The sequence below is a fragment of the Lathamus discolor genome, chromosome 11 (assembly GCF_037157495.1).
Source record: "Lathamus discolor isolate bLatDis1 chromosome 11, bLatDis1.hap1, whole genome shotgun sequence".
In the NCBI taxonomy this organism is placed as follows: Eukaryota; Metazoa; Chordata; class Aves; order Psittaciformes; family Psittacidae; genus Lathamus; species Lathamus discolor.
Genome location: NC_088894.1, coordinates 13116089 through 13141157, shown reverse-complemented (window position 1 = coordinate 13141157; position 25069 = coordinate 13116089). Strand labels below are relative to the sequence as shown.

Below are 25069 nucleotides of genomic sequence, written 5' to 3'. Positions count from 1 at the left end.
CTCTTCTTTCATGGCCACATCAGAAATGAAATGGACCCTTGGCACTTTCCTGTCTGGAGGAACCCAACACCAAATCAGCCCTTGCTCTGTCAAAATGATGTTTAGTGCTGGCTGTAGCCATTGGAGAGGTCTCCTGAGGATGGAGAGGATGAAAAGATGAGTGTTGCTGCCTATGGCAGGATGTGCTTATGGTCCCATTGGCATTGCAGGTCTCGCTGCCCCCCATGCCAGCCTGGAGGCATGGGTGCAGCAGCCCTAAGCCCTGCCCTGCGGCTGGACTGTGCATGTCGTGGGCCTCCTGCCTCTAAAGGGAGCTGTGTGGTGCCTCCTCCTACCTGCTCTTAAAATCTCCCTCTTCTTCTTCGTAGTCAGAGACAAGATTGGACCGATCGCAACGCCTGATTACATCCAGTATGCCCCCGGGCTGCCCAAGACCCGCTCAGGTGAGGGAACCAGCCCTCAACTGCTTGTCCAGGGCCACCCAGAGTCAGGGGGGAGCAGCCTCAGGGCAAAGAGGATGCTGCAGGTCTGAGCACTCCCCACTTGTGCTGAGGATGCTGAGATGCTGACTGCTCCCCTCTCCTGGCTGTTGTTACAGGGAAGATTACCAGACGGATCTTAAGGAAGATTGCCAGGAATGACCATGACCTGGGGGACATGTCCACCTTGGCAGACCCGAGCATCATAGACCAACTCTTCAACAACAGATGTAACACTGGCCAGTAGCAGCATTGGCCCTGCTGTGGCAGCAGTGTCCTGTGAGCAGGTCCCAGCTGCCTGCCCCGGGATATGGACCTTCACCCATTGAGTTGAATGTACAAGTGTTTGAAGGAGGGACAGCTTCTGGAGAGCCCACTTCTCACTGGTGTGTCCCTGACTCAGAGCGAGTGCATCCTGTTCCACGTGGGAGCTGGACACGTGAGGCTGAGCCTCATGCACAGGGGCACTCCTCCTCCTCCCTTTCCAGCACCTCCTTCTTGATGTTTCAGTTAGCTGGGGCTGGGGTTGTCGGTTAACTTCACGTAATTGAGGGGGGTCTGGCACCTTGTGCACAGTGGGAAGGAACACTGGGGCTTGGAGGGGAGATGGAGCTGGAGTTACTCCATGAAGGCAGGGAAGGGAATTGCAGCACCTGCAGGCCCAGCTGAGCTTCCTCTTTCTCCTTGGAGCACTGCAAAGCACATTACAGCTGCACAGCTGAGCCTTGGTCTTGCATCCACTGTCCAAGCCTGCTGTTAGCAGAGGTCCTTGAGCCTGAGAGGGAGTGGGGCAAGGCTGAGGGGGCACTGTGCTTTAAACAGCTTGCTTAGAGCAATTGGGTACCAAGATCTGCTGCTTCCCAAGTGCGTGGTGCCCAGGGTTGCGTTTTACCCAACCCAAGGTCCTGCACTGGCCGTACACACGACACAGAGCCACGAATGGTCAAGGAGGAGAAGCCTTGGTGCGATGTGCTCCACAGAGCTCACAGCTGATGCTCCTTTCGTGTCCTGGGTGGGAGCGGGTGCTCTGGTACCCAAGGCGGGGAGCCCATGCAGAGGCCACCGAGGCAGGTAGGGCAGTTAGTGCTGGTTTCGTCATCAGGAAGAACATTGTGGAAGATGTTTAAAGTTGGCTTTTGCTGAAACATGTCAGGGATTTATGATGTTGAGAAGGAAAAAGAACCCCAAAGCCCATCGCCCAAGAGCCTGAACATCGCAAGGGCACTGCCAAAGCCATTCTTCTTCCAGTGAGGTACATTTAACTCCAGCCCTGTGTTGAGCTACCTCCTCTGTAACGTCCGTATAAACACTGCATGTGAGCTGTTTGATTTTGCACTTAAAACAAAGGAGAAATGGGCTTTAAAATGTGCTGCAGCAGCTGTAGAGGCTTCACCTGCAGCTGAGCAGAGTGGGGAGGGTGAGGCAGCTGCCCCTGGGGCTGGTTGCTGTAGTCCAAAGCCTATGGCTCACTCCTTACCTGCTGCTCCTGCTGGCACAGCCCTTGTCTGTGATCCATAACCTGTGTGTGCAGCCCCCCCCAACTCTGTACCATGGGTTGTGCCACCTTGTTCACTCAGTTACTGTCCTCAGTTACTGTTCACTGTCGTGTTGGCTGGACACAGCTCGAGTTTTAGGGAATAAAATTCAAGGAAACAAAATGGAAATGGGCTCAGAGCGTGGGCTGGAGTTAGAGGCTGTGACTGCCCGTGCTGCTGCTGGGCACTGGGGCAAGGGCAGAGATTCAGTTTCATCCTGGGCTCCAGCCAAGGTTATTCCATTGAGGCTCACGGAAAGCACAAGACTGTGACTCCCATCTGACACCAACACCACAGGACACTGATGCAGTTGGGCACACACAGGAGCTCAGGGCTCACCTCTGCACCGGGCCTGGTGCTCACGTGGGCACAGCACTGGGTACCAGCCTCTGCCTCCACACTGTGGTCCCGTGTCAGCTCCAGGGCCATGCTCCATCGCTGCACTCCTGCTCCTCACAACTGGTCCAACCTTGCCCCGTCCCCGGCTGCTCCAGCTCACTGCATCCCAGCTCTGGGCTCAGCATCTCCTCCTGGAGACGTGTCCTACCTGGCAGCCCTCACACCAGCTGCAGTGCCAGGACCCACCTCCACCACGGTGCACCCACAGCACAAAGGGATGGGCTGGCTTCAGCCACCCCTGGGCACACATGGACCCCTGCCCAAAGCAGCCTGGGCACCCAGCATCACACAGAACAGGCACAGGAGCAGTGCTCAGATTGCACATCATGTTTTAATGTGGGGCTGGGGGCAATCACCCCCCCAGTGCCACAACCCCCAGGAATGTCAGACCGCTCCCCCTCACAGACAGGAGTGACCACTGGGGTGCACAGGGACAGCAGCAGCGCCGCACTGGCACTCAGCAGTCGGGCTTCAGGAGTAGCGGCTTCAATCTGCTCCTCTGGTGTCACCACAAGGGTAGAGCTGAGGCTGCTTTAACCAAGGCACTGCTGGAAAGGTGCATTGTGATTGCTTCCCCTCGAACTGCTCAGCTGAGGAGGAAGAGGGGCTGGAGGAAAAGACTTTGGGAAGGGGAGGCTGGGCCCACATCCCTGCACTGCTGCTGTTCCCAACCCATGAAACCTGGGGGCTGACACGTTGTGCCCTGTGCTGGTCCCAGAGGAAAGCATCGGCAGCAGGGCTGCACCCGCTCAGCCTCTCCTGCGGTTCCTTTGCTTCCTCAGCACAAAGCTCCCAGGTCCCACAGGACCATTCACTGAGGCTGGGGCTCCCTGACACCCCTTTGGGCTGCAAGTGCTGCAGCAGCCCAGGCAAGAGCTGCTCAGTGCAGGACTTGCAGTGGGAGGCACTGGGGATTTGGGGTTTATGGGCACAGTGATAAAGGCTCCAGTTCCTCATCATCACTGCTGCCTGCCTCGTGTGGCACACGGGCACACTTGAGATTTGTGTCTCCAGAAACAGCATCATGGAGCACACAGCCAGGAGCAGCACAAGTGCCTGCTGTGGCTCCCAAGGGACAGCCAGAGCTGTGCTGTCCTGGGAGGCCATGGGTGGGATGTGCAGGAGCAGAGCCATGCGCAGGGGAGCCCCTTTGTCCCGCAGAGAAGCTGGGGCTGGTCCATGGGGCGGCTGAGCAGTGGTGTCCTCCCAGCCCCTCCTCACTGTCCCCAGCAGGTCAGGCCTTGGCAAGCACACCCCAAGAACAGCCTGGGGCAGCTCAGCTCCCGAGGCAGCAGCGGGACGGGGTCACCTCCTCACACCAGGTAGGGGGTGTCCAGCACGGCCACCCCCGCCGCCACCCCCCCGTCCGCGTGCTCCACCGCCTTCGTGCGCAGGAGGTGCCCCACGGCCTCGTTCAGCACCAGCTCCGAGCCCCGTCTGCAAAGGAAAGCGCAGGTGAGCACCGCACAGCACAGGGCTGATGGCGGAGTCACAGCCCGGCTTGGGTTGGAAAGGACCTCAAAGCTCCTCCAGTTCCAACCCCTGCCTCGGGCAGGGACCCCTTCCACTGGAGCAGCTTGCTCCAAGCCCCTGTGTCCAACCTGGCCTTGGGCACTGCCAGGGATGGGGCAGCCACAGCTTCTTTGGGCACCCTGTGCCAGCGCCTCAGCACCCTCACAGGGAAGAGCTTCTTCCTTATATCCAACCTGGTCTAATTTCAGCTTGGACGGTCGGATTCGTGTTCCCCACTGCAATGCAGGGCAGGTAAAACCCCTAGGGCTGATGCAGAGATGTTTGCACACAGCAGAGCTGTGCCCTGCCCTCTCTGTGCCTTCCCTCAGCAGTGCTTTGGGTGACTGCACACACAGTGCCAGGTTCCGAATGCTGCCAGAGTACATTTGTGTCTAAAATTATACCAGAAAGACTTGAATTGAGCTCTGGAACCATTTCAATGGGCCTATGAGGGTTTTAAACAAAAGCAGCAGCTACTTAGGGTTGAAAATTCAGCCTTCAGGTACTCCTGCACTAGCCAGGCCTTTAGAGAAGTACATGGCTGCACCGGGGACCTGAGCAGTGCTCCCAAAGAGCAGGGGTGGACACACCAGCTCCATGTGGCTGTTACACGCGTCACTGCCAGCACCAGCTCACTGGCAGCGGGGCCAGAGCAGCAGTGCAGGGTCTGAGCAGTGCTTGGAGCTGCAGCCAGGGCAGAGGCTGCACAGCCAGGGCTGTTCCTGCACCTCCACCTCCCCGCAGACATCAGCCCTGCTGCTGTGCTCACAGTGCAGAGGGGAGAATGCTCCCGACCCCAGTGCTGGCTGGGGCAGGAAAGCACCCTGCAGTACAAGCACGTTCTCACCTGAGATAGACACCAAAAATCCCCAGCTCTGAGATGCACTCAGACACTTGCAGGGGGCTGTGAGCCCTCAGCAGGTAATTCATGGCTGGCCGTGGCTTGATCTTATCCATCAGGATGTAGGAGGTTCTCTGAGGGCTGTCTCTGATCTTCTCCAGAACCTGCCTGAGCTCCTCACCATAGAGGTTGTTCCCTGACCACAAAAAGAGCAAGTCAAGGACTGCCCAGCACAGCAGAAACCCCTGGCCCCAGCTATGGAGCCCCAGCAGCCAGAGACCCAGCCTGGGGCTCCCCATAGCCCAGCTCCTTCACCCATCTTTTATAGACACGTTGTGCCACAGGCAGGGACCCCTTCCACTGGAGCAGGTTGCTCCAAGCCCCTGTGTCCAACCTGGCCTTGAGCACTGCCAGGGATGGGGCAGCCACAGCTTCTCTGGGCACCCTGTGCCAGCGCCTCAGCACCCGCACAGGGGAGAACTTGCACCTTATGCACAATCCCAGACTGGTCTGGGCTGGAAAGGACCTTAAGGATCACCCACTTCCAACCCCTTTGGCAGAGGACCAGGAGCCACCACAGAGCTACCACCCCTCCTGCTCCAGCACGAGCAGCAGTGAAGCCCCACATGGGCTCAGCTCCTACCTCCACCTTCTCGCTGCGGCTTCAGCACGAAGCGGTCAGGGTCGGCGATTGCCATAGCAGCCACTTTGTCCCCCTCTGCGCCCTGCCAGGGAGGATGGAACAGCAAAGCATGAGGAAGGAGCAGGGGCTCCCCAGGACACCCCCCGTGAGCAGGATCAACAGGGTTCCTCGGGGACCACAGCATCTCCTTAACCAGAGAGACACAGCCCACAGGCCAGGCGCACGCCTGCCTGTCTGTCCCTGCACAGCCCCACTCACCATGTCCAGGGAGTAGAGCCCGGCAAAGGTTGCTCTGATCCTCGTGACGGCCTCAGCGTGCCCGGGCAGCAGCCTCTCCAGAGTCCCCGGGCGGCTCAGCTCCTGCTGCACCTTCTTGGTGCCCGCCAGCTGGGTGGCAATGTCAGGGCACTTCACTGCCCGGGACCTCTCCAGCAGCAGCCGAGCCTCCCAGTTCTGAGGCACAGAGAGAGCGACCGTCCCATGAGCAAAGGTTTTAAAGCTTCTCCCCGCTCCCTTCTGTTCAGTTACGGACATACGAGTCGCCTGCTCCCTCCCTGCCTGCCCGGGATGGGAACAGCACCCTGGAGATGCACACACGGATCTCCCACCACCACTGGTCCTCCTCCTCTCTCGCAACCCCCTTCCCAGCTTGTCCAGTGCTGCCACCTGCAGGCACCAGCAAGGTCTGGTCTGTATTAGCTGCAGCCTAATGGCCCTATAGCAGAGGACAGTGCAGTCTGTGGATCAAGCCTAAACCCTTTACACTGGTGCTAATACGTGTGCTAACCCCTATTGTACAGAAGCAGTTCAGTGCTGCAGTAAGAAAGCCACTCGTTTTGCTTTCTGTATACCAGGGACACCCATATCACTGCAGCGTCACAGCTTCCCAAAGCCATCAGCCACGTGGGACAGGACCATCCCCAACACTCCCGGCCAGCACACGTGCCCCTGGGATCACAGGGCACTTCGCACTCACTGGACAAGGCCAGAACATGAGTGGCTTTTTGGAGCAGAGGGGTCAGCACTGACCTGCTCATCGTAGTTGCTTGGCACATAGCCCTCTCTGTAGTACACCACTGCTACCTCCTGCCCGTCCCTGGAACACAAACCAGAGGCACTCACAGAACCGGGCCATCCCTGCCCGAACCCCAGCACCAAAGGGGCTGCAGTGGAGTCAGGAGGCAACATTCCAGCATTCACCCCTTCTCTCAGGCTGCTCTGCTCCTGCCTGGCTCTGCCAGAGGAAGCTGCCAGCCCCGGCTCCTCTCCACTGCGCCCCAGCTGCTTGCTCGAGACACAGGGAGCTGACACCTCACCTCTGCCCATGACCAGCCACAGCCTCCGAGGCTTCAGCCAGCAAGGAGGGAAGACCCTTACTTTCCAATAGCTTTTGCCACCAGGAGCCAGGCCTGCGAGATGCTGGAAGCTGGGAGGGAACAGGGTCCTGCTCCAGAGGCAATTCAAGGCAGGACATCAACTCAACAACCTGCCCAGGCACCAAATCACCCCGCCCGGGCAGGGCCACCAGCACCCCTGCAGCACCACGCACTCAAACTTGGGCCACCCTGCATGTGCTCAGGGAAAGCAGCACCAAATCTGCTGGCAGTATAAGTGTAAAGGCATTCAGCAGGGAGAGGAGAGGATGCTCTGAGCAAGTGCAGTGGATACACTTTAACTGTCTGGCAATGACAAATGTGCTTGTTAAACACAGCAGAGGCACCAAAGGTCAAACCAAGGAAAAAACAGCCTAAAAACACTGCCATGGAACCATAGCTTCCTCTCGGCTTGTACAGCTCCAAGCACAGTACCTGCAAACAGGACAAATGTCCCACTTGGGACCAATGGCCAGCACTTGCAATCTGTGACCTGCAGAGCCCTCCATAGGGAGAGAGCAAGATGCTGAGTGTATTTAAATCCAACAGACAGCATGAGGACGTGGGACGCTTCCTCCTCCAGCACCCTAGCCACCACTGACAGAGCCCGTGAGCAGTAAACAGGAAACGGCTTTGGGGAAGCTTCTGGAACAGCCAGGACGTCTCCTAGCAGATGTATGTGGAGGAACTGAAGATCCCACAGAGCTCTAATGGCTGTTGCTTGAAGGAGGGAAATTACATTTCCAGCTGTAAGGGACTGGTGTGCGTATGCAAACAATCACTTCAGACCTAAGGGGAAGCAGCAGCCTGGAGTATGGAGAAGTACTCTCAGAAAGGCAGTACCGACACTCAGAACATCCCACCAGCTTTGGCTGAACATTCCCATTGCAGCCCCGTGTACCCACCACAGAGCCGGGATGCGCACCTTGGCTCATACTCACATATACAGCCTCCTGGCCTCATCCAGAGAGCCCTTCTCAAACACATCCCTGAAGCGCTTCCTGATGACCCGGATATCCCTGTCAAGAGAGGAGTGGGAGAGTCACCAGCAGGGCACTGAGCTGGGAAGCAGAGGTGCAGCCAGTGGCTCCAGCAAGGAGCTGGCGGCTCCTTCGCAGGCTTTACACTAGAGCCAGAGGAATCAGATGAGGCAAACCAGTCCCAGGTTTTAGCACCTCCCCTGTGTTTCCCACCCAGATACTATAGGAAGCAGAACATGTCCCTGAACCCCTGGATTTCTCCATCTCGCATGTCCTAAAGCGTTTCTAAGAGAAGTTCATATTCTGGGGTTTTATCCCTACACAACAGATTTACCCACTGCTGCCTTCCAAGCCAAGAGCTGCAGACAGTGCCTTCCCCCTGTTTTATCCTCTCCTTCCTGCTTTCCAGCCTTTCCTCCACACAGCGGCAGTGTGGAGCTGCTGGTGTGGAGACACTGCACGATACGGGATACACCTCCCCACTGCAGCACTGCTCCGGGGGTAGACCTTTGAACACCTCCTTCTCCCCAGTGCTTCGCTCCACGGCCACGTTGCTTTCTTTTGTTTTGCAGCTTCATTATTTAAGCTTTTATGAAATGTCCTGTGCCAAACCCCGAGTCAGAGGCAAGCAGGACCCTCATGAACCTGCTCTGCTCCTTACTGTCTCATCTAAGAGACTGGGCGCACAGCAAAGCTACCACGGGTGCAGCTCTGAGGACTACACAGGCTCAATATCAGCAAGGAATCAGCCCTGGAGACCAGAGGCTTTGATGCCGCTGGTATTTCCAGCAAAGAGCTGGTGAGAGGCTTTAGGAAGTTGGTGGGAAGATGAAGATGGGTGCTGAGGCTGGGCAGAGCAGAGCGAAGTCCAAACAAAGGCTGCCCTGTTACATACCAAGACATGGCCTCTCACAGCCCCAGAAACTCAAAGTGTTTTGACTTTACCCGTGAGTAGGTGACAAAGTTAAAAGCAAATGGATTCTGCACACCTCCATCTTTTCCTGGCCTGCCCCTACACTCCCAGTGCCTGCTGGAGAGCCTGAAGACACCCCAAAAGCTGCCTCGAGGGAAACACCATGATCTGGCAGCAGCTCACTCTGCTTCCCTTTCCCAAGCCTGTACCACCTCCTTCCTTTCCCATCCAACGAAAAATCCAGCCTTTACCTGTTCCAAAGCTCATTTTCTACACATCGCTGATCAAAAATGTTCCTCTGGACTTCCTCCACCAGAAACATCACCACAGCACTGGAAGAAACACCAAGGCCATCACTGAACCCAGAAACACTCCATGTGCACCCAAGAATGCCAGCTTTTGACCTCTGTGAGGTTTCTGCATTGCTCCTGCTCGTTTTCACCAGTCTCTATGGGTCAGCATGCAAACAGAGAGCAGCACTGCTCCTGTGTAACAACCAAACCAGTGCAGGGCATGAGCCCGAAGGCAGGAGGAGAAGCAACCTCTGTGCAGGGTTACTGAAGCCCACAACTCCTCCAGGGTTCCTCTGCCCCTCCTTGCCTCTGGGACACAGCAGCTTTGTGCACTAAGACAACCCAGTGCTCTTCCCAGGGTGTCCCAGGCTTTGAGAGCGGCTTGTCTTGCAAACAGAAAGCACAGTTTCAAACCCAAACTCGTGCATCCTCAGGGCGGACAAGAGCAGACTCCAGCACCTCCTTTCTCCTTACCTTGGAGACCCGTAGAGCTCCCAGGCTTTGGCAATACCCAAGGCAAGGCCTCTGGATGGGTTGTTGGGCAGCAGACGTGATGCCTCCTGAGGCTTTCCCAGCACTTTCAACACCTGCCTGTGGAACAAAGAACACTGTCAATGCTACAACAGCCCCCAGCCAGTCACCGGGAACAGGAGGTTGGGAGCATGTAGAGGCAGGCTGTGCAGCAGGCCATGCATACAGCTGCTGCAGCACAGGCCAGAGATGCTGTCTTACCCATGGACCGCCACAGTGCGGGAGGTGAGGCCTCCAAAGCTGGCAGCAATGGTGTTTATTTCTATCTGCTTCAGAGCTGGTGGCCCATCCACCCCAGAGTCAAACATGTAATCAGAGCGATTTATGCCTAAAAACACAGACTGGAACAAAGGGGAGGTGAAGTTGGGGCTCCTGATGCCTTGAATTGCAAATCCCTTTGATGACCTTGCTTCAAAATACTCCTGAAAAGACCCAAGCACCTTCACATTGATACAAACCTCTGCAAGCCATGCCCATGGGTGCTTTGGCCCTTGCTTAGGAACCACAGCTCTCCTTAGCACTCCAAGGAGTTAACACTTGTTATAGTAAAGGAGGTTCTGCAGGGAGAGCCTGCCAGCACAGGTCCTGACGTGGAACATATCCCTGCACTCTCCTTAGACTTCCGGAGGGCAAAGACATATTAGACCCTCCCAGTCAAGGCCTGGCTGCTTCCAGCAGCACTAACCAAAGGGCACAACCATCAAACAGGGCAAAGCACCAAGCTCACAGGCTGTATCCAAGACATTGTGCTGTAGGAGTGACCATGGGATAGTCCCAAGCAGCAGCAAGCCTGCAGACAGAGCCCAGGCAAGGCCACCATGGTGCAGAGGGACACTGAGCACTGAGGTCTCCTGGCAGGTACCTGAGCCAAGCCTTCCTCCAGAACTTGTGTGTAGATCCTGAAGAGTCGAGCTGTGAAGTCATCTACCTTGATGGTGCTAGAGAGGAACACACATCACATCAGCCCCTTACACTGTCACAGGGTGACAAGGAAGTTAACTCTTGAGACAAGGAGGCACAAAATGAAATACAAACCTTCGTAAATAAGAAAATCAGTTCTAAGTAACGTTAAGTTTGGTGGCTTTGTAACAGGAGCAATGGAAAATAACTAAGGTACATGTTTCACAGAAAGAATAGCAGAGTGCAGCTAGAGAACATACTGAGAATCCTTGTATTAGATAAATCATTGTAGCTGACATAGTTTTAGGTCCTTATGACCTTAGTACAAAAATAAGTGTAAGAAAAACAGGATAAAAAACCAGGACATGTAGATAAAGAGTATCTGAACCTAGCAGATGTCCAGGATGGGCTGCAGCTAAGCTAACTGATAAGTAGAAGGACAGGATGATTATGTCTGCAGTGTTACCGAACCAGTTAAGCTGGTGTAAGCATTATCTACTGCATGTGCTTCAGACTGCCAGAAGTGATGAAGATTGTTGGAAGAAGGACCCCCAAAAGACCACTACCACGTTGTTGTACACATGTGAAAATGGGCGTGGAATGACATAAAGCGGTTTTCAGATGGTTAATGAATATGCATGATGTTCAATGAATATGCACGTTAAGCAACAATATAATCACAGTCTGTTTGAGGTTCGGCTGAGACACGCTAGGAGGAGCTATCCCGCGTGTCTCCCGGCGCCGCAACAAAGAATTCCTGCTTGTCAACTTCAACCTTGTTGGCGAGTTCCTAGAGATTTCTCTAAATCACTCTTCTCCACAAAGAAAACCTTCCCAGGAACACTCCCCAGCACAAACAGCAGGGCTGTGGCTAAATCAGGTCCTGCAGCACTGTTAAGCATCTCACCATGAAAGCACTCCTCATCGAGGGTGTACAATCACAACACAAACCTGCTTTGCTCAGCACTGCACTCTACAAAAAGCACCATGTGCAGAGGTGACTCGTTTGCAGGGCAAGAGACAAGCAAAAGCAAAGGAATGCAGCAGAATTCTGCACACAGGAAAGGAATGAGGAGTCCCTCTGGGCCTGCACGCACAGCTCTTAGAGGAAGCTTCACAAGCTTCACTGAATCCCCATCCTGTCGGGTTCCAAATCCCACACACGGTGGTACCAAGTGGCCCTGCTAGAGAAGGTCTGGCTTTTCTTCAGGATCCCAAATCCCTGAGCCAGTGGTGAGCAGCACCTCCAAGGAGCTGCCCTGAGACAATGCAGAGGAGGCAGCACAAGGCAGGCACCCAAGCCCCAGGCGCTGCATTCCTTCACCACAGGTGTAAGCATGTCCCCACAAGCTCTTGCTGCAGCCAGCTCTAGAACAGGCACAAGCATTTAACAGCTCTGAGCGGCCAGAACAAGAAGGATGCTGGAAAAGTCTCCTTTGCTTTGTCCCTGTGCCAGAGAGCCTGCAGCACCCCCACACCACCAGCACCCCCAAAGATAGCAGGAAGGGAAACGGGTTTTGTGGAAGCATCAGCCCTATGGATTAGGGGTTCCACAGTGAGGGATGGTCGCTCCATCACCCAGAGCTTGTGGGTCACCTTCCCAGCATGGCTGGGAGAGCAGGGGACACTGGGTGTCTGAGCAGAGAGGATGGCAGGAGGACAAACACCTCTTCGTAACGGCAGGCAGAGCTGGTGGTTATTGGACCCAGCAATTTGAATTTAAGGCCCAGGGGCTATCAAGCTCACAACAAGAATTCACAACCTTGAAGCACTGGCAAAACTGAAGATCATTGCAGGGAGTCACCTCTTGGTCAGATGTCCCATCTCCTGAGGCCCAAGAAGACTCAAAACAGACTTGATGGGAATTAATCTTCGGACAAATAATGCAGGAAAAGACACACTTTCTGCAGAGGACAGGAGTGCCTGCCTCAGGTGAAGGACATGAAGGGATGGAAGGCAGGAATGCTGAGAGGTGGTAAATGCTTTACATTTAAAATAGTTCATGAAAATGCACCATGAAAGAGCATTACCTGGCCAGAGTATGCTCCAGAAATTCCTTGTTTTGACTAATAGCATCCACCAGCATGTTAAAATCTTGCTGAACAGCATATGCTTGCTCAAACAGGGCACTGGGTACTGGAGATGGGAGCAGCGTGAACGGAGCGAAATTCACCACCTGCAAAGACGCAGCAGCAGAGAGGTCAGGTCTGTGCAGCTGAAGTGGGACTCAAGAAGGGCTGCCTCTGCTTGTGTGAAGGCTGAAACCACCCCCAGCCCTCTCGGATGCACCCTGACAGACACATGGCTCAGCCCTGCTGAACCCTGGCTTTTGAGGGCTTTGCTTGAAGAGCACCCACGGGGACTGCAGGAGCAGCTGCTCCACAGCTCGAGCTGGGTGCGTGCTTCCCGGTGGAGGATGTTCTGTTTCTACAACTGGAGAGCACTGTCTCCAAAATGCCTCTGGTTCAGAGCAAAGGGGAATTTGTCAGTCCTGGGCTTCGTCACTGCCTTTGATCTCCGAGTCCCAGGGGTGATTGCAGACTCCACAGCTCAGGCACAGGCCCACCCTCAAAGCCAAAATATGACACCAGAGAGAAGCTCCCAATACCCCTTGACTTACACAAGAGAAGGGACGCTGGCAGTGTGTTTGGCCCCTCCAAGCTCCCTCTTCCTCTCACCCTCTGAGGTTCCTTCAGAGCTCTGACTACGGGGCTGACATCAAGCAGCAGTACTGATGGTGGAGACGGCCCTCCTTGCATCCCTGCCAGGCCCCAGCATAGCTCCCTGCTTGCCCCAAAGTCCTCAGAGCCCTATCCCTGACAGTGTCCCACCCTTCCCACACAGGGGTACATCTTCCTCCGAGACCCTTCACCAGATCTCCCTCCAGGAGGCCGAGACCCCCATCAGCACCCTCAGCCCAGCCAGTTGCCAGGGATTCACCAGAGGCAGCCCCACACATCAGCCACCCCCCTCCCTGTCACCTCATCCCAGGTATGGAGTGAAGGCTGACTTGCAGCAGGAAACACTCCCTGCAAGAGATGCTCCAAGCATCAATGGGGTGCTCAGAGGCTGGGTGAGGGATGAACCTGCACCGCCACCCACACGCAGGCTCCTGGCAATCCCTCCAATCCCGAAAACTTCCGGACCTATCCCTCTCCTCGGAACTGCACGGCAGGGCCGGCTCTCAGGGAGACGCACTCATGGGCGGGATGGGGGTGAGTTAAGCCCCAGGCTGGCAGCCGGCTCCTCCGGCGCTGCTGACTCACACCGGGCTGGACCGAGCCCGTCCCGTGCTGCGCTCTGGCACTTACATCGGAGGCGTTGGGCTGCCCCTCGGTCCGCATCAACACGCCCTGCAGCAGCGCCGCGTCCACGGCCACCGCCGCGGCCTCCCGGATGGCCGGCCTGTCCCGCAGCACGTCCTCCCAGGGCGCAGCCATGCCCGGCGCTGCGGGGGCACAGCACAGCACAGTCACGCACCCGGGCCGGGGCCGCACCGGCAAACAGCGCAGCGCGGCCTAGGCCCCGGCCCCGGCCCCGGCCCCGGCCCCGGCCCCGGCCCCGCGGGCTGACACAGCCCGAGGCCGCGGCTCCCTCAGGAAGGCCCGTGCGGCACCCGCGCGGCCTGCGCAGGGCCGGGCCGCCGCATCCCGCCCCGCTCCAGGCGGGAGCCGGCCCAAGGCCCGGGCCCCGCCACCGGCACCCGACCCCGCAGCTGCCCCCGCAACTCCTCACCTGTCCCCGCCGCTGCGGCCTGCCGCCGAGGCACGCGATTGGACAGCGCTCCCCTCTCGCCCCGCCCCGGGCTCAGATTGGCAGAGCACTCGACCAATCAGAGTGGAGCAGCGCACGAGCGGGGGCGGGGAAAAGTCGCTACGGGTGGGGCTGAGTGGCGGGAGCGAGGGCGCGTCAAGGGGAGGTGTGACGTCACGCAGTGCCGGGGCGCCCCGTGCTCTCCAGCTGGGGGGCGCCATCTTCGTTACCGGCCCCGCCCCGGGGAGGGCAGCAGCGGCGCCCGCGGCCCTGTCAGCGGCGGGGGTGGGCGGCCCGGGGGAGCTGTGGCTGCCCCATCCCTGGCAGTGCTCAAGGCCAGGTTGGACACAGGGGCTTGGAGCAAGCTGCTCCAGTGGAAGGGGGCCCTGCCCGGGGCAGGGGTTGGGACTGGATGAGCTTTGAGGTCCCTTCAACCCAAACCGGTCTGGGGGCTGTGATTCCATGTTAACTCCCCGGCCGTTCCTTCTGTACTGCAGCGGGGCCGTTCTGCCTTTGCAGGAGCTGAAATTCGCCCTTTGCAGTCAGCGGCTCTGCCAGCCCGGAGGTGGAAACAAAGCGCCCAGCCTGAACTGGCAGCACCGTCATCTTTTCCCTTCCTTCAGCACCGTCCCTGCCCGCACCCCTTTGCTGCGCTGTACCGGCAGGACCGGGGGACAGCGTGGCCAGGGGTGCCTGGATGCGGTCTAGCGCTTGGCAGCCCCCTTCGATCCCCGTGTTGAGGGCCCCTGGGTGTCCCGTGGGGCGTCCCCCGCCATGCGCTGCGCTGTGCCTCAGCAGTCTCTGGGGTGCCCCGCGGCATAACGCAAGCGGATCTTTTCTCGCTCTTTAGGTGTGTGTTTGTGCTGACTTTGGGTTCCTCAGCAGATAGGGCTGCTCTCTGCTCGTGTTCCAGGCAGATCCAAGGCTGGGGGCTGTTCGCTGCCTCCTCAGTTGAGTACGTCTGGTAAATCTCAGGTTTCAGAGCAGTTTCGTAGACTTGCAAGATGCTCATTTCCCAGCAATGGGGCCTGAAATGGCAGCGTGACAAATCACGGGGGGGGGGGAGTTCTGCAGGAACGTGTCCGGCTTAGCAGCAGATAAAGTTGATTTATGTGTAAATAAATCCAAACCAAAGCAAGCCCTTCCTACTTCTTTGTTTAAATATGCAAAGGGACTGTCAGTCCTAACTCTCTGCCGTTATGATGAGTGTACTAAAATGTGTCATAAGTGTAATAAAAGTGATAAATAAACCAATTCTATCTCATTTGCCAGTAAGGTATCATCAACACAACAGCATAAAAAAGATTTATTGTCACTCCAAGGCAATTGTTTGGGTAGCTACTGGGGTAATGTAGTTACTTGAGCATTTTTACAGCACATTCATGATGTAACTGTGAGGCCCCAACAAAAGCAGTGGGTCTGGACTTGGTTTGTGACTTCTGTTACAAAGGTTTGAAGTAACTGCTTGCTGGTTGTGTGGTGCTTGTGTGCAGCCAGCAGAACAGTGGCTGAGCACCAGCCTCACATCTACACCTTTATTTGGACTTAATTTGTCACTAATGCAGCTCTGTACGAGCAGCAGAACAAGTAAATGACATATGATGCTCAGAAACTGTGGGAAATTGTGAATTATTTCATTGACTCCAATGTCTTGCCTGGGGATACTTACTTTTCTGTCTACTCTACCAGCAGGGATTGGCTTGGACATCTCCTCATGTCAGGGAATGAGCAAGGGAAGGGGCTGGTATCTAACCCACCTCCTGCTCACAGTGGGACCATCCCTAGCACTGATCAGGGTGGCTGTGGCTTTCCTTAGCCAAGCCCTGAAACCTCCCAGGATGGAGACATCCTTATCTCCTTCATGACCCAAGAGAGGTGTAAGATGCCTCAGAGCTGTATGATGCATTGCTGGATGGACTGCCTGGGAGGGAGAGGGGATCCTTTCCTTGCTTGGTCACTGACTTGCTGCTGACTTTGTGGCTTTGTCCTTTGCCTCGGTTTCGCATCTGCCCTAAGAGCCACTGTTACCCAGCAGCAAAAGCAGCACCAAGCCTGGACCTGCACCAAGTGCCAAGTCCCACAGCATGTCCTCGCCCTGGAACCTGTGCACAGGAGGGTTCCCGACCCATCCGACTGCAGAGAGGCTGTGAATGGAGTCCAGAGGAGGCCACGGAGCTGCTGCGAGGGCTGGAGCAGCTCTGCTCTGGAGCCAGGCTGAGAGAGCTGGGCTGGGGCAGCCTGGAGAAGAGAAGGCTCCTGAAGGGGAGACCTGAGAGCAGCTCCAGTGCCTAAAGGGGCTGCAGGAAACCTGGAGAGGGGCTTGGGACAAGGGCCTGTAGGGACAGGCCAAGGGGAATGGCTTGAACCTGCCCGAGGGGAGACTGAGATGAGCTCTTAGGCAGAAGCTCTTCCCTGTGAGGGTGCTGAGGCGCTGGCACAGGGTGCCCAGAGAAGCTGTGGCTGCCCCATCCCTGGCAGTGCTCAAGGCCAGGTTGGACACAGGGGCTTGGAGCAAGCTGCTCCAGTGGAAGGGGTCCCTGCCCGTGGCAGGGGTTGGAGCTGGAGGAGCTTTAAGGTCCCTTCAGCCCAAACCAGGCTGGGATTCCATGATCCTACGCTATATACATACACGTGTATTACCCTAGAGCACAGCCGAGGAGGGTGCCAGCTCACACATGTGCTGCTCGTGCCCTCACCCTGTAGCAGCAAAGGAGAGCCCCAGGCAGGGTAACCCACAGCCGGAGGCATTAAGAGGAGGGTGCAAAGGCAGCCCCCGACTCTGGTACAGGCCTGTCCATGGTGGAGAGGTTTCTGCAGCAAGCACTGGGCACTTGGTTGCCCTCCCTAGACAGATTATCACCAGTGGCCAGGACAGGCTGGGAGATGACCGGCTCCTTATCCTGTTACCAGTGCCAGCAGTTGTCCAGGTCATTGCAAGCCTCTTAGCTCTGCTCTGAGAGATGTATCACTGAAATGAAGCTCTGTGGTTATAGCTCTTTAATACACCCACTTTGTCTCTTCCTTTTTCCTCTCTGCCATCCCTTTGAACCTTAGCTGTGGATTCACACCTTGGTTAATACAGATCCAGGCTGTGAATTTGGAAGTGGACTGATTACCGAGTCTTGCTGGAAAACTGCCCTGTGCCCGGAGCCTGCTCAGACCCCATCACAGGGCAGGTGATTCACCCACACGCTGGTCAAGGAATGGAAGTGAGGAACAAAGTCCAAGAGCTTTGATGACTGTGCAAAAGGACAGAGTTTACTCAAACAGAAACGTTTCCCCTCTTCATCCTCAGTCCTGACAGGGTCCTGAGTCCCCCTCCTATGTTTGCTCTGAGAGTCTCAGAAAGGGCATAAAATGTTTGAGTTTCTAAGCAAAAAATGAAGCAGTTTCATTGCAGAAGGTTGGTAAATGGTGCTGCCCTGTCCTTGAGAGTTCCCAGAATGAATACAGCCTGCTCAGCTGGGAAAAGTCTTTATAGAGAGCTGTGATTTGCCTTTTCTTTCTCTTTCCCAAATTCAGTTTGGACAATGCGATCTTTTCCAGTAGCCTGGAGAGGTTTTGTATGTGCAGATAGCCCACAGTCTCTGCTTCGATGTTTGAGAGCCACAGAGCAGCTCGGAGAAGGTTGCATGATAAAAGAATATGGCAGACACGGTAAGTATTTGGCATGTTACATGCAACAAAAGATGAGCAACGGCAACTGGGACGTTATCTTTGTTTGCTAAAAATAGAGTCCCGCAAAGTTTAAGGAAAAGCACTTTATACTTGTAAACCTCTCCTCTGGCTATGAAAGAGCCTTTAAAGATGGGCTTTGCGGGTTTGGGATGTCATGTTCCCTTTCTGCGGCTGCCCAGGGCTCAGACAATTGAAACTCAATACAGCATCAGCCACAGTGGGGTGCGTGGGGGGAATAAATAGCTCTGACATGACCCTGCTTTTCTCACTCCTGACACATGAAGAGGAGTTGTGCAGTAGGTACATCCCCCACCCTGCCACATCCACACCAGGATGCCCTTGGCACAGCCCAGGTCTCCCCAGCTGTGCAGGGCAGATCAGATGGGCACCAGGGCACTGCAGAGCCACCAGCAAATGAGCAGATCCTTTGCCCACAGCGCTGCTGAGGTATGCACTGGCATCTGATCCACTGCAGCTGACGGGCTGCGGCAGAGCTGGGTGCGTGGCTGCCCATCCGTGCTGCACAGAGTGGCTCCTCCGCCGCTCACAGGCACACACGCTTGCCCTGGCACCCTGTAAGGGGAGGGCAAACCAAATAACCCCCCAATTCTCCTTTGCTCTTCCAGTTACAAAGAAACCAGCTAAGCCAAGCCTGAGGTTTTGGCCAGCTCTGTGCTGTCTCAGGTTCTTTGTGCATTAATGCAACTCATTTTTGCAGTAGAGCCATACCAAAGCCATTAACTTGACCCCAGGAGCGGAGGGATGATGTGGTGCCAAATAAAGAGAGAACAATAGGCCTATTTTCATGGAAGAGGGTTCAGAGGGCTCCCTCGGGAGCTGAAGCTCTCCCTGGCCCAGCATGCACAAGAACAAGAAGACCCTTGCACCCTGGCTTCTCTGTCGGATAAATACCAGCTTCAGGCAGGGCATGAAAGAAATTTATTGTCTCTAAGGCCATATTTCGATGTGAAATGCTCTGGTAAGGCCAGCAATCTTAAACCCCCCACACGTGTGCCTATTGTTTGAAGTGCAGAACAATTGAAGGGTGCTCTCATGGGCTAAAGATAGAAAGGCAGCTGGTGCTGTCCTTTTCCCTGTAACTGAGAATAAAACAATGCCCAAGTATTGTCTGCATTGCTGGAGCGATGACATTGGACTCTCTGCCAAGAGAGCATCTAAAAGATCAATGAAACCCGGGTTATTTATAAATGGGTAGTGTCATTTCTTCCCCAAAGTAATTTCACTTCCTTAGCTCTTCCACCAGGCCTTTCTGCGCCATGGAGTGCTGTGGAGAGAGGTATAAATAGCACCATGCTGGGAGAGAGGCAAACTGGAGCTGCCGAGCTGAGCTGGCCATGGATGCTGATCCCTTCTGATCCCTTCTGCCGTAGGAGCAGGTTCCTGCAGCAGCCCCAGCAGCATCATGCTGGCCATGCATTGACCTGGCAGCTCATGCCCTGGGCCAGAGTCCCACCAACACCAGGACTTGCTTTCTGGGTGAGCTTTAAAGGGGGTTTATTTCATCCTCTGCCCAACAAAGAGCAGTAGCATGGGCTCTGTGTGTGTGTCCAGCTCAGCTGCTCTGCTGGGGTGCTCAAGGTAACCCTTGTGCCCGAACACATGGGAGAGACTTTGCTTAGGGACAGCGATATCTTGTAGGGGAAAGCCAAAGCCTGCAAGGTGGCATCCCACCAGGATGCATCCAAATTAGAGGCTGGAAACCTGGATTCAGACATTCGCTGAAGTTTGGAGAAAGAAAAGCCCATGTTGTTTGATGGGCCATAGTGAGGTGAGAAGGTCTCCTGCCATGACATGATGACATGCAGGAGCATTGCTCCCTCCTGCATGACAGCCAGTCTTGAGAGAGGTCTAAGCCTACCAGATCCCTTGAAGAACTCCCATGTCTGTTGCCACTCCGTCGTGAACAATGGTCCCTTGCCATGAGATAGACTGAGCTCAATCTAGTGTGAGGCTTGATGACCAAGCACAGTGGGGAGGACAAGCCAAGGAGTGTCTGAGCCTGGGGTGAGCAGAATGCTGGGTCAGTGGGCCAGGAGGGCTGAGCCATGGCCTTCATCAAGCCAAGAAAACATTGCTAAAGCCAAGCAGGTCCCAGCCCAGAGCAGCCAATTCCATCAGCTTATGTCCTACATACCACCCAAGGTACATGAGGGATGGAGAGAGCAGGGGGCTGTGATGAGATCACCCCAAGGACCGATGCTTTGTGAGCAGCTATTGAAACCAGACCAGGTAGGGCACTGCAGGGCCAGATCCTGCACACCTACTGGCAGAACCGTATCCCACCTCTGGTTCTGGTCAGGCTCTGCACTGCCCTTGCAGCCTCCAAGGCAGCTCTTGGTCATGATTCCCCGTGGCTGCTCTATGCCAGGATCTGTCCTGGCAGGCCGGCTGCAGTTAAGGTACTATTAAGGATTCAGATGAACAGATTCTCTTTGCTCTCACTGTTTTGAAGTGCATTGCCAAAACCTCAAGTATCTTCACTGAAGGCTCAGACATTCCTGTGATTTCTGCTGTGTTTGGTGCAACCTTCATTCCTTTACAGTGGCAGTGCCCAGAATAAAGCTCCTTAGACCTCAAAGCTGCTCAACTCAAAGCAAACAAACAAAACCTCTCCAATGGTCTCAGTCTCCAGGTGACCTCACTGTCTCCATGCCTGCATGTGACCTTACTTGCCAACTCTGGACGCTGATTTTGCACATCACGTCTCTTCCAGGTACCTTCTCAATCCTGATACTCATTTCAGAGACATCCTGCATGCAGTGCAACCATGGTGTCTGGAGAGCCAGCGTACCCATACTTCCCAAGCCATGCTATGGTGAGCTGCACCTCAGCACCGCACAAGGTGCTCATGGCAGCAGGAGATTCATGCATGTTCAGGAAGGGTTCTAGAGGCAGCACTTCACCCCTGGCCAGAGCAGAGCCAGCTCAGGACAGGGCGACCAGCACTGGATGGGACATCCAGGCAGCAGAGCACTCATGCTGGGAAGTGCCCATGGAGCTGTGAGATGAGGGGATCCAGTGCTAACCCCATCCCGAGCCCCAAAAGAGTCTCTCTGAGGTCCCCACAGTGGCACTGATGCTGCACCCATCTCCTGCTGGTGTGAGGGGTGCGTGGTGAGCTGTGCTGCAGTGGTGGCTGCTGCCTCCCTTGCTGTGGTGGGACAGGGCTGTGGGGCTTTTGGGGTTTGCTTTGGAGGGAGCCTTGCATGGCCAGGCTGGGCTGTGGGCTGCTGTGGGACCGGCAGCGCTGGCCTGTCACCTCCGCCTGCCCCACTGTGCGCAGACATTCCCGCTGGATGGAAATATGCCCGAAATAGCCCCTCTGCAGATTGTCTTTCTCTAATCAGCACTCCCCTCCAGTGCATTTCAGGGAGCTGATAGCAGTGATATGTGAAGTGCGGAAACCTCCAGCAAACTGCCCAACACGGAGAGTAATTCTCCTTCCTGCACTTATCAAAGCCTGCTAATGGGAAACATTCCTCCTGGGGGTCAGGGAGCAAGCAGGGGATCTCACTGGAGAGGATGGCTGAGCCCCTGGCACCCCCCTGCCTCCCCAGGGATGGGATGGAGCTGATCTGACCGCCAGATGCTCATCGAGGGAGCAGCTCTGCAATGTAGTGCTGCTGGTGCCCTGTCCCATGGGGAGGGGCTTGTCCAGCCCTTGGGGGCACATCTGAGGGGCTCTGTCCTCTCCCATATACCCCATCCTCATACCCTCTGTGTCATGGGACACCAACATCAAGTACAGGTCTATGGGGGGAAGAACAGGGGTGCCTCAATGGTCGGAGGAGATGCTCCCACTACTGAGGGTGGTTGTGTAGGGCTGGTGGGACATTGGGGCAGCCTGCTTTTGGGCAATGGCCACCTAAAGCAAACTCCTGCCAGCCTCCTTGTTGTACCCATGGGGTTTTGTGGGAGGTCCATAGCAGCCGTGAGCATGCAGTGGGCATGTGAGCAGGGCCCAGCTCAGGCCTTGCCAGCAATGCGAGGATGAGCTTCCTACCGCCCTGAAAACCACATCACAAACACCAGCGCCAAAGGCACCCAAACCCAGCGGAACTGCGCTTCAGCAGCTGCCGGAGCAACCATTCCACGTTTCCCCTTTACAGATCTGCTCGGCCTTTGATGGACCCTGCTGGAACCTCTTCAAAGAGGGACAGAAACCAGGGCGAGCAGAAGGAGCTGCCGAAGGAATCTCCGAACATAAAACCTCTTTAAAGACAAGGCCAGGAGGGGGTGAGCGGAGCCCTGGGAAGAATGTGCGGGGCTGGGCCAGCTGGTGAGGCTGGGCTCAGCCCACTGCTGGGCGCTGCGGGCAAAGGTGCTTGGCACCGGACCCACCAGAGCCTTGGGTCCCTTCAGGCTGTGGGTGGAAACCCGATGCGGAGCCCAGGGCAGAGGCAGGAGACCACCAGGGTAACCTCAAGGGACCCCTGGTCCTCCAGCGCCCCTGGCTCTTTGGGACACTGGCACTGCCGCTTCGGCAAGGTTGGGCACCTCTGCCATGGGTTCTCAATGGAGACCTCAGCTCTGGTGTCCCCAGAATGGTGTCCCCAGGGTGGTTGCGGTGTGCTCTTCCATGGGGTCCAATCCTGATGAGGACCTGAGCCTCTGAACTGAGCCTGGTGAGACAATGCCCACATGGGACATGGAGGTGGGGGCTTGCTGATGTGCTCAGAGTCAGCTTGTGCAGGCTACAGGCTCCCCTCCATGGGACCATTGTAATTCGTACGAACACTGCACCGTGCAGTGCCCTTACACTGCACAGTGCAGCCAATGAAGGCAACATCCACCCATCCCTGAGCCCAGCCATCCTCTCTGTGGGGCTCAGGAGGACCAGTCTGCAGTTCTCCATCCCATGAATGTCCCAGGCTTCACTCCACAGCAGGGTGGGAGGGCAGAGGACCTGCCTGTCGGTGGAAGGGATGGCACTGGGAGCCCAGCCCGGAGCCCAGCAGCAAACCATGCCTGTGCATTGGATGGAAGCCTGGCCACTGCTGGGCTTCAGCAGAACCCCCCTGTAGTGCCTGGCTTAGGGTCAGGGCAGGTTCTGGGGCTGCAGAAGTCTCTGTGTACCCTGGGCTGTGTGCCCAGCCCGAAGCCACATGCCCTAAGCAGCTCCTAATGTTGCTATTCTGGCCGTGGCAGAGGCCACCCCACATCCAGGCTGGGCACAGCACTGTGCAGCTAATCCTTCATCACCCCGTGCCTCGGTTTCCCTTACTCTACAAACTCAAGTCACTGTGGGCTGTGAGGGGTGCTGAATGGGGAGTCACAAAACCCTGCAGCCACGGGCCCTGGTTTTCCATTATCGCCTCGTGGGGTTATTTCTATGTCCCCAGGACACGACCACAGGAGCCAAGAGGTGGCTTGGCACCAAAGCCCTTTGCCTTGGGGAAAGTGTGTGCTGGTCCTGTCTTTGACAGCAGCACCTCCCGGGCTGATGCTGGCAGGAGGGGGATGTGGTGCAATAAAGCACCCAGCCCTGCTTTGCTTTTTGAGTGCACCAAAGCAAAGGCCAAGAGGAGCAGAGAGTTTGGTGGGAAGGCGTGGCTGTCTGTCAGCAGCATGGGTAGAAACCTCAGCCTTTGACTGCCAGCAACTAAAACAGCTTTTCCCTGAGCCTATGGCGTGTCTGTGGGTCTGGGTGGCCCCATTGGGTTCCATTCCCTTCTCTGGCAGCCCATGGTGCTCCAGGCTGTGACTACCATGTTGTACCCAGTAAAATGGTGTGGAGAAACCCAGCACGCTCTCTGCTGAGAGGTTCTGAATCTGGCCCAGCCATGGACCAAGCTCACGGGAGCAGGACCTGGGGGTTACTGTTGCGCAGAGCTTGCCAAAGCAGAGCCCATCCATGCAGTGAGGCAGAGCAGGAGCTCGAGCCTGCCCTGGGGGCTGCCCCCAGGCCACTGCAGCTCAGGGGAGCATCAGGCCCCTCTGACAAAACTGAGTTTCATGCATGTAACTAGAAAAGTCAGTGCTGGTGCTTGTGGTGGTTGGTGTTAAACGGGCAGTGGCTGCTGTGCCTCTGGAACAAGCCAAGCCCTTTGAGAAGATGACAGAGGGGTAGCAGAGACCAAGCCCGGAGGTCCTGGGCAGTCTGTCCAGGGAGAGGCTGAACTGGAGCTGAGCAGGAGGTTGGGATGCTCCAGCCTGGAAAGCCAGTGGCCACACACATCCCGCCAGGCAGCGGTGTGGGGAAGAAGCAGGAGGGAATGCTCAGGTGCAGGAGGGAACGGGGCAGCTCCCATCCCTCTGCTCCCCACCTAGCAGGCAGCATGGGCAGGCTGGGAGAGCTGCGCTGCCTTCCCGAGCTGGAGTCTCTGCCTTTGTACTCGCCTGACAATACAGGAATAAAAATAACCAGGCTGCACTTGCAGAGAGATAAAAGCGAGGTTTGCCTTTTGTGTCTCTCCGGGCAGTGGGACAGCAGCACCAATGGAGCTGTGTGGACATGACACATGGGAATTTCTGACATATCTTTTCCCACTCTGACCTTGACAGACACAATAAAAAGGGGCTTTGCTGCACGCACTCAGCCACTCAGTCCTATCACCAAGGTTAGTAAGAAAGAGCATGTCTGTGTTGCGCGCTTGTCCTCTGCCACTAACCCGCTTCACCTCCGCAGGGTGGGTGATCCCGGAGGACAGGGGCTGACTGTGGCGGTACAGGGGAGGGTGGGACAGACCTGCACCAGGAGCTCTTCTGCTAAGGGCTGTGTGCTTTGCCGAGCTCCTGGCTACCAGCAGTGGCCATGGTTGTGGTCGCTGCCGTGCCCCGGTGCTCTGCTGTGTGGTACTGCAGTGGATGGATATTGGAAAGCACCATCTTCTTCAAGCAGCTCTCTTGGCGATCCTCTAGAAGGGGTCGTCCCAGGGATAATACCTCCAGCCTTGCTTTTATCTTCCAGCAGATCGGGGTCTGTGCAGAGGTTTTGTGCTGGGTACCAGGGCTCCAGCAGGTCTCTAGAGCTGGAATAGGCTTAGCTGAGTTTATCAAGAAAAAGGGTGTCGTTGATGATCTCTGGTGACACCTATAATGTGAATGATGGTTTTGACACCAAAGCGGTGCTGGCTCACCCAGCTGGGACTGGATAGCAGCAGAAGGGAAAGTGGTTGGTAATTGCCTTGTTATTATGGTTATTATTAGCTACTATTGTTGTTCACTGTTGTCTCTCTAAAGTTAAAAGCTCTTTTGGTGATTACGTTGCTATTGGTA

At 56.0% G+C, this 25069-nt stretch overlaps 2 protein-coding genes across 3 annotated transcripts in view; one reads left to right on the top strand and one right to left on the bottom strand.

The window, feature by feature from the left end:
- ACSS2 (acyl-CoA synthetase short chain family member 2) overlaps window positions 1-2143 on the top strand; it is a 36165-nt gene extending 34022 nt beyond the window's left edge. For both annotated transcript variants that reach the window (XM_065691574.1, XM_065691573.1), the window contains 2 exons: window positions 369-443; window positions 599-2143. In XM_065691574.1, the coding sequence (XP_065547646.1) occupies window positions 369-443; window positions 599-726 (203 nt within the window). In that variant the 3' untranslated portion in view covers window positions 727-2143. The remainder of the gene's footprint in view (window positions 1-368; window positions 444-598) is intronic.
- Window positions 2144-2725: 582 nt separating this feature from the next.
- Window positions 2726-14210, bottom strand: GSS (glutathione synthetase). Its single transcript, XM_065691575.1, has 13 exons — window positions 14135-14210; window positions 13711-13847; window positions 12430-12575; window positions 10362-10437; window positions 9701-9840; window positions 9443-9559; window positions 8927-9007; window positions 7724-7801; window positions 6439-6505; window positions 5668-5862; window positions 5410-5491; window positions 4773-4962; window positions 2726-3850 (listed from the first exon to the last, which is right to left on the bottom strand). The coding sequence occupies exons 2-13, from the start codon at window positions 13837-13839 to the stop codon at window positions 3727-3729; spliced, it is 1425 nt and encodes a 474-aa protein (XP_065547647.1). The 5' UTR covers window positions 13840-13847; window positions 14135-14210; the 3' UTR covers window positions 2726-3726.
- Window positions 14211-25069: the final 10859 nt, after the last annotated feature.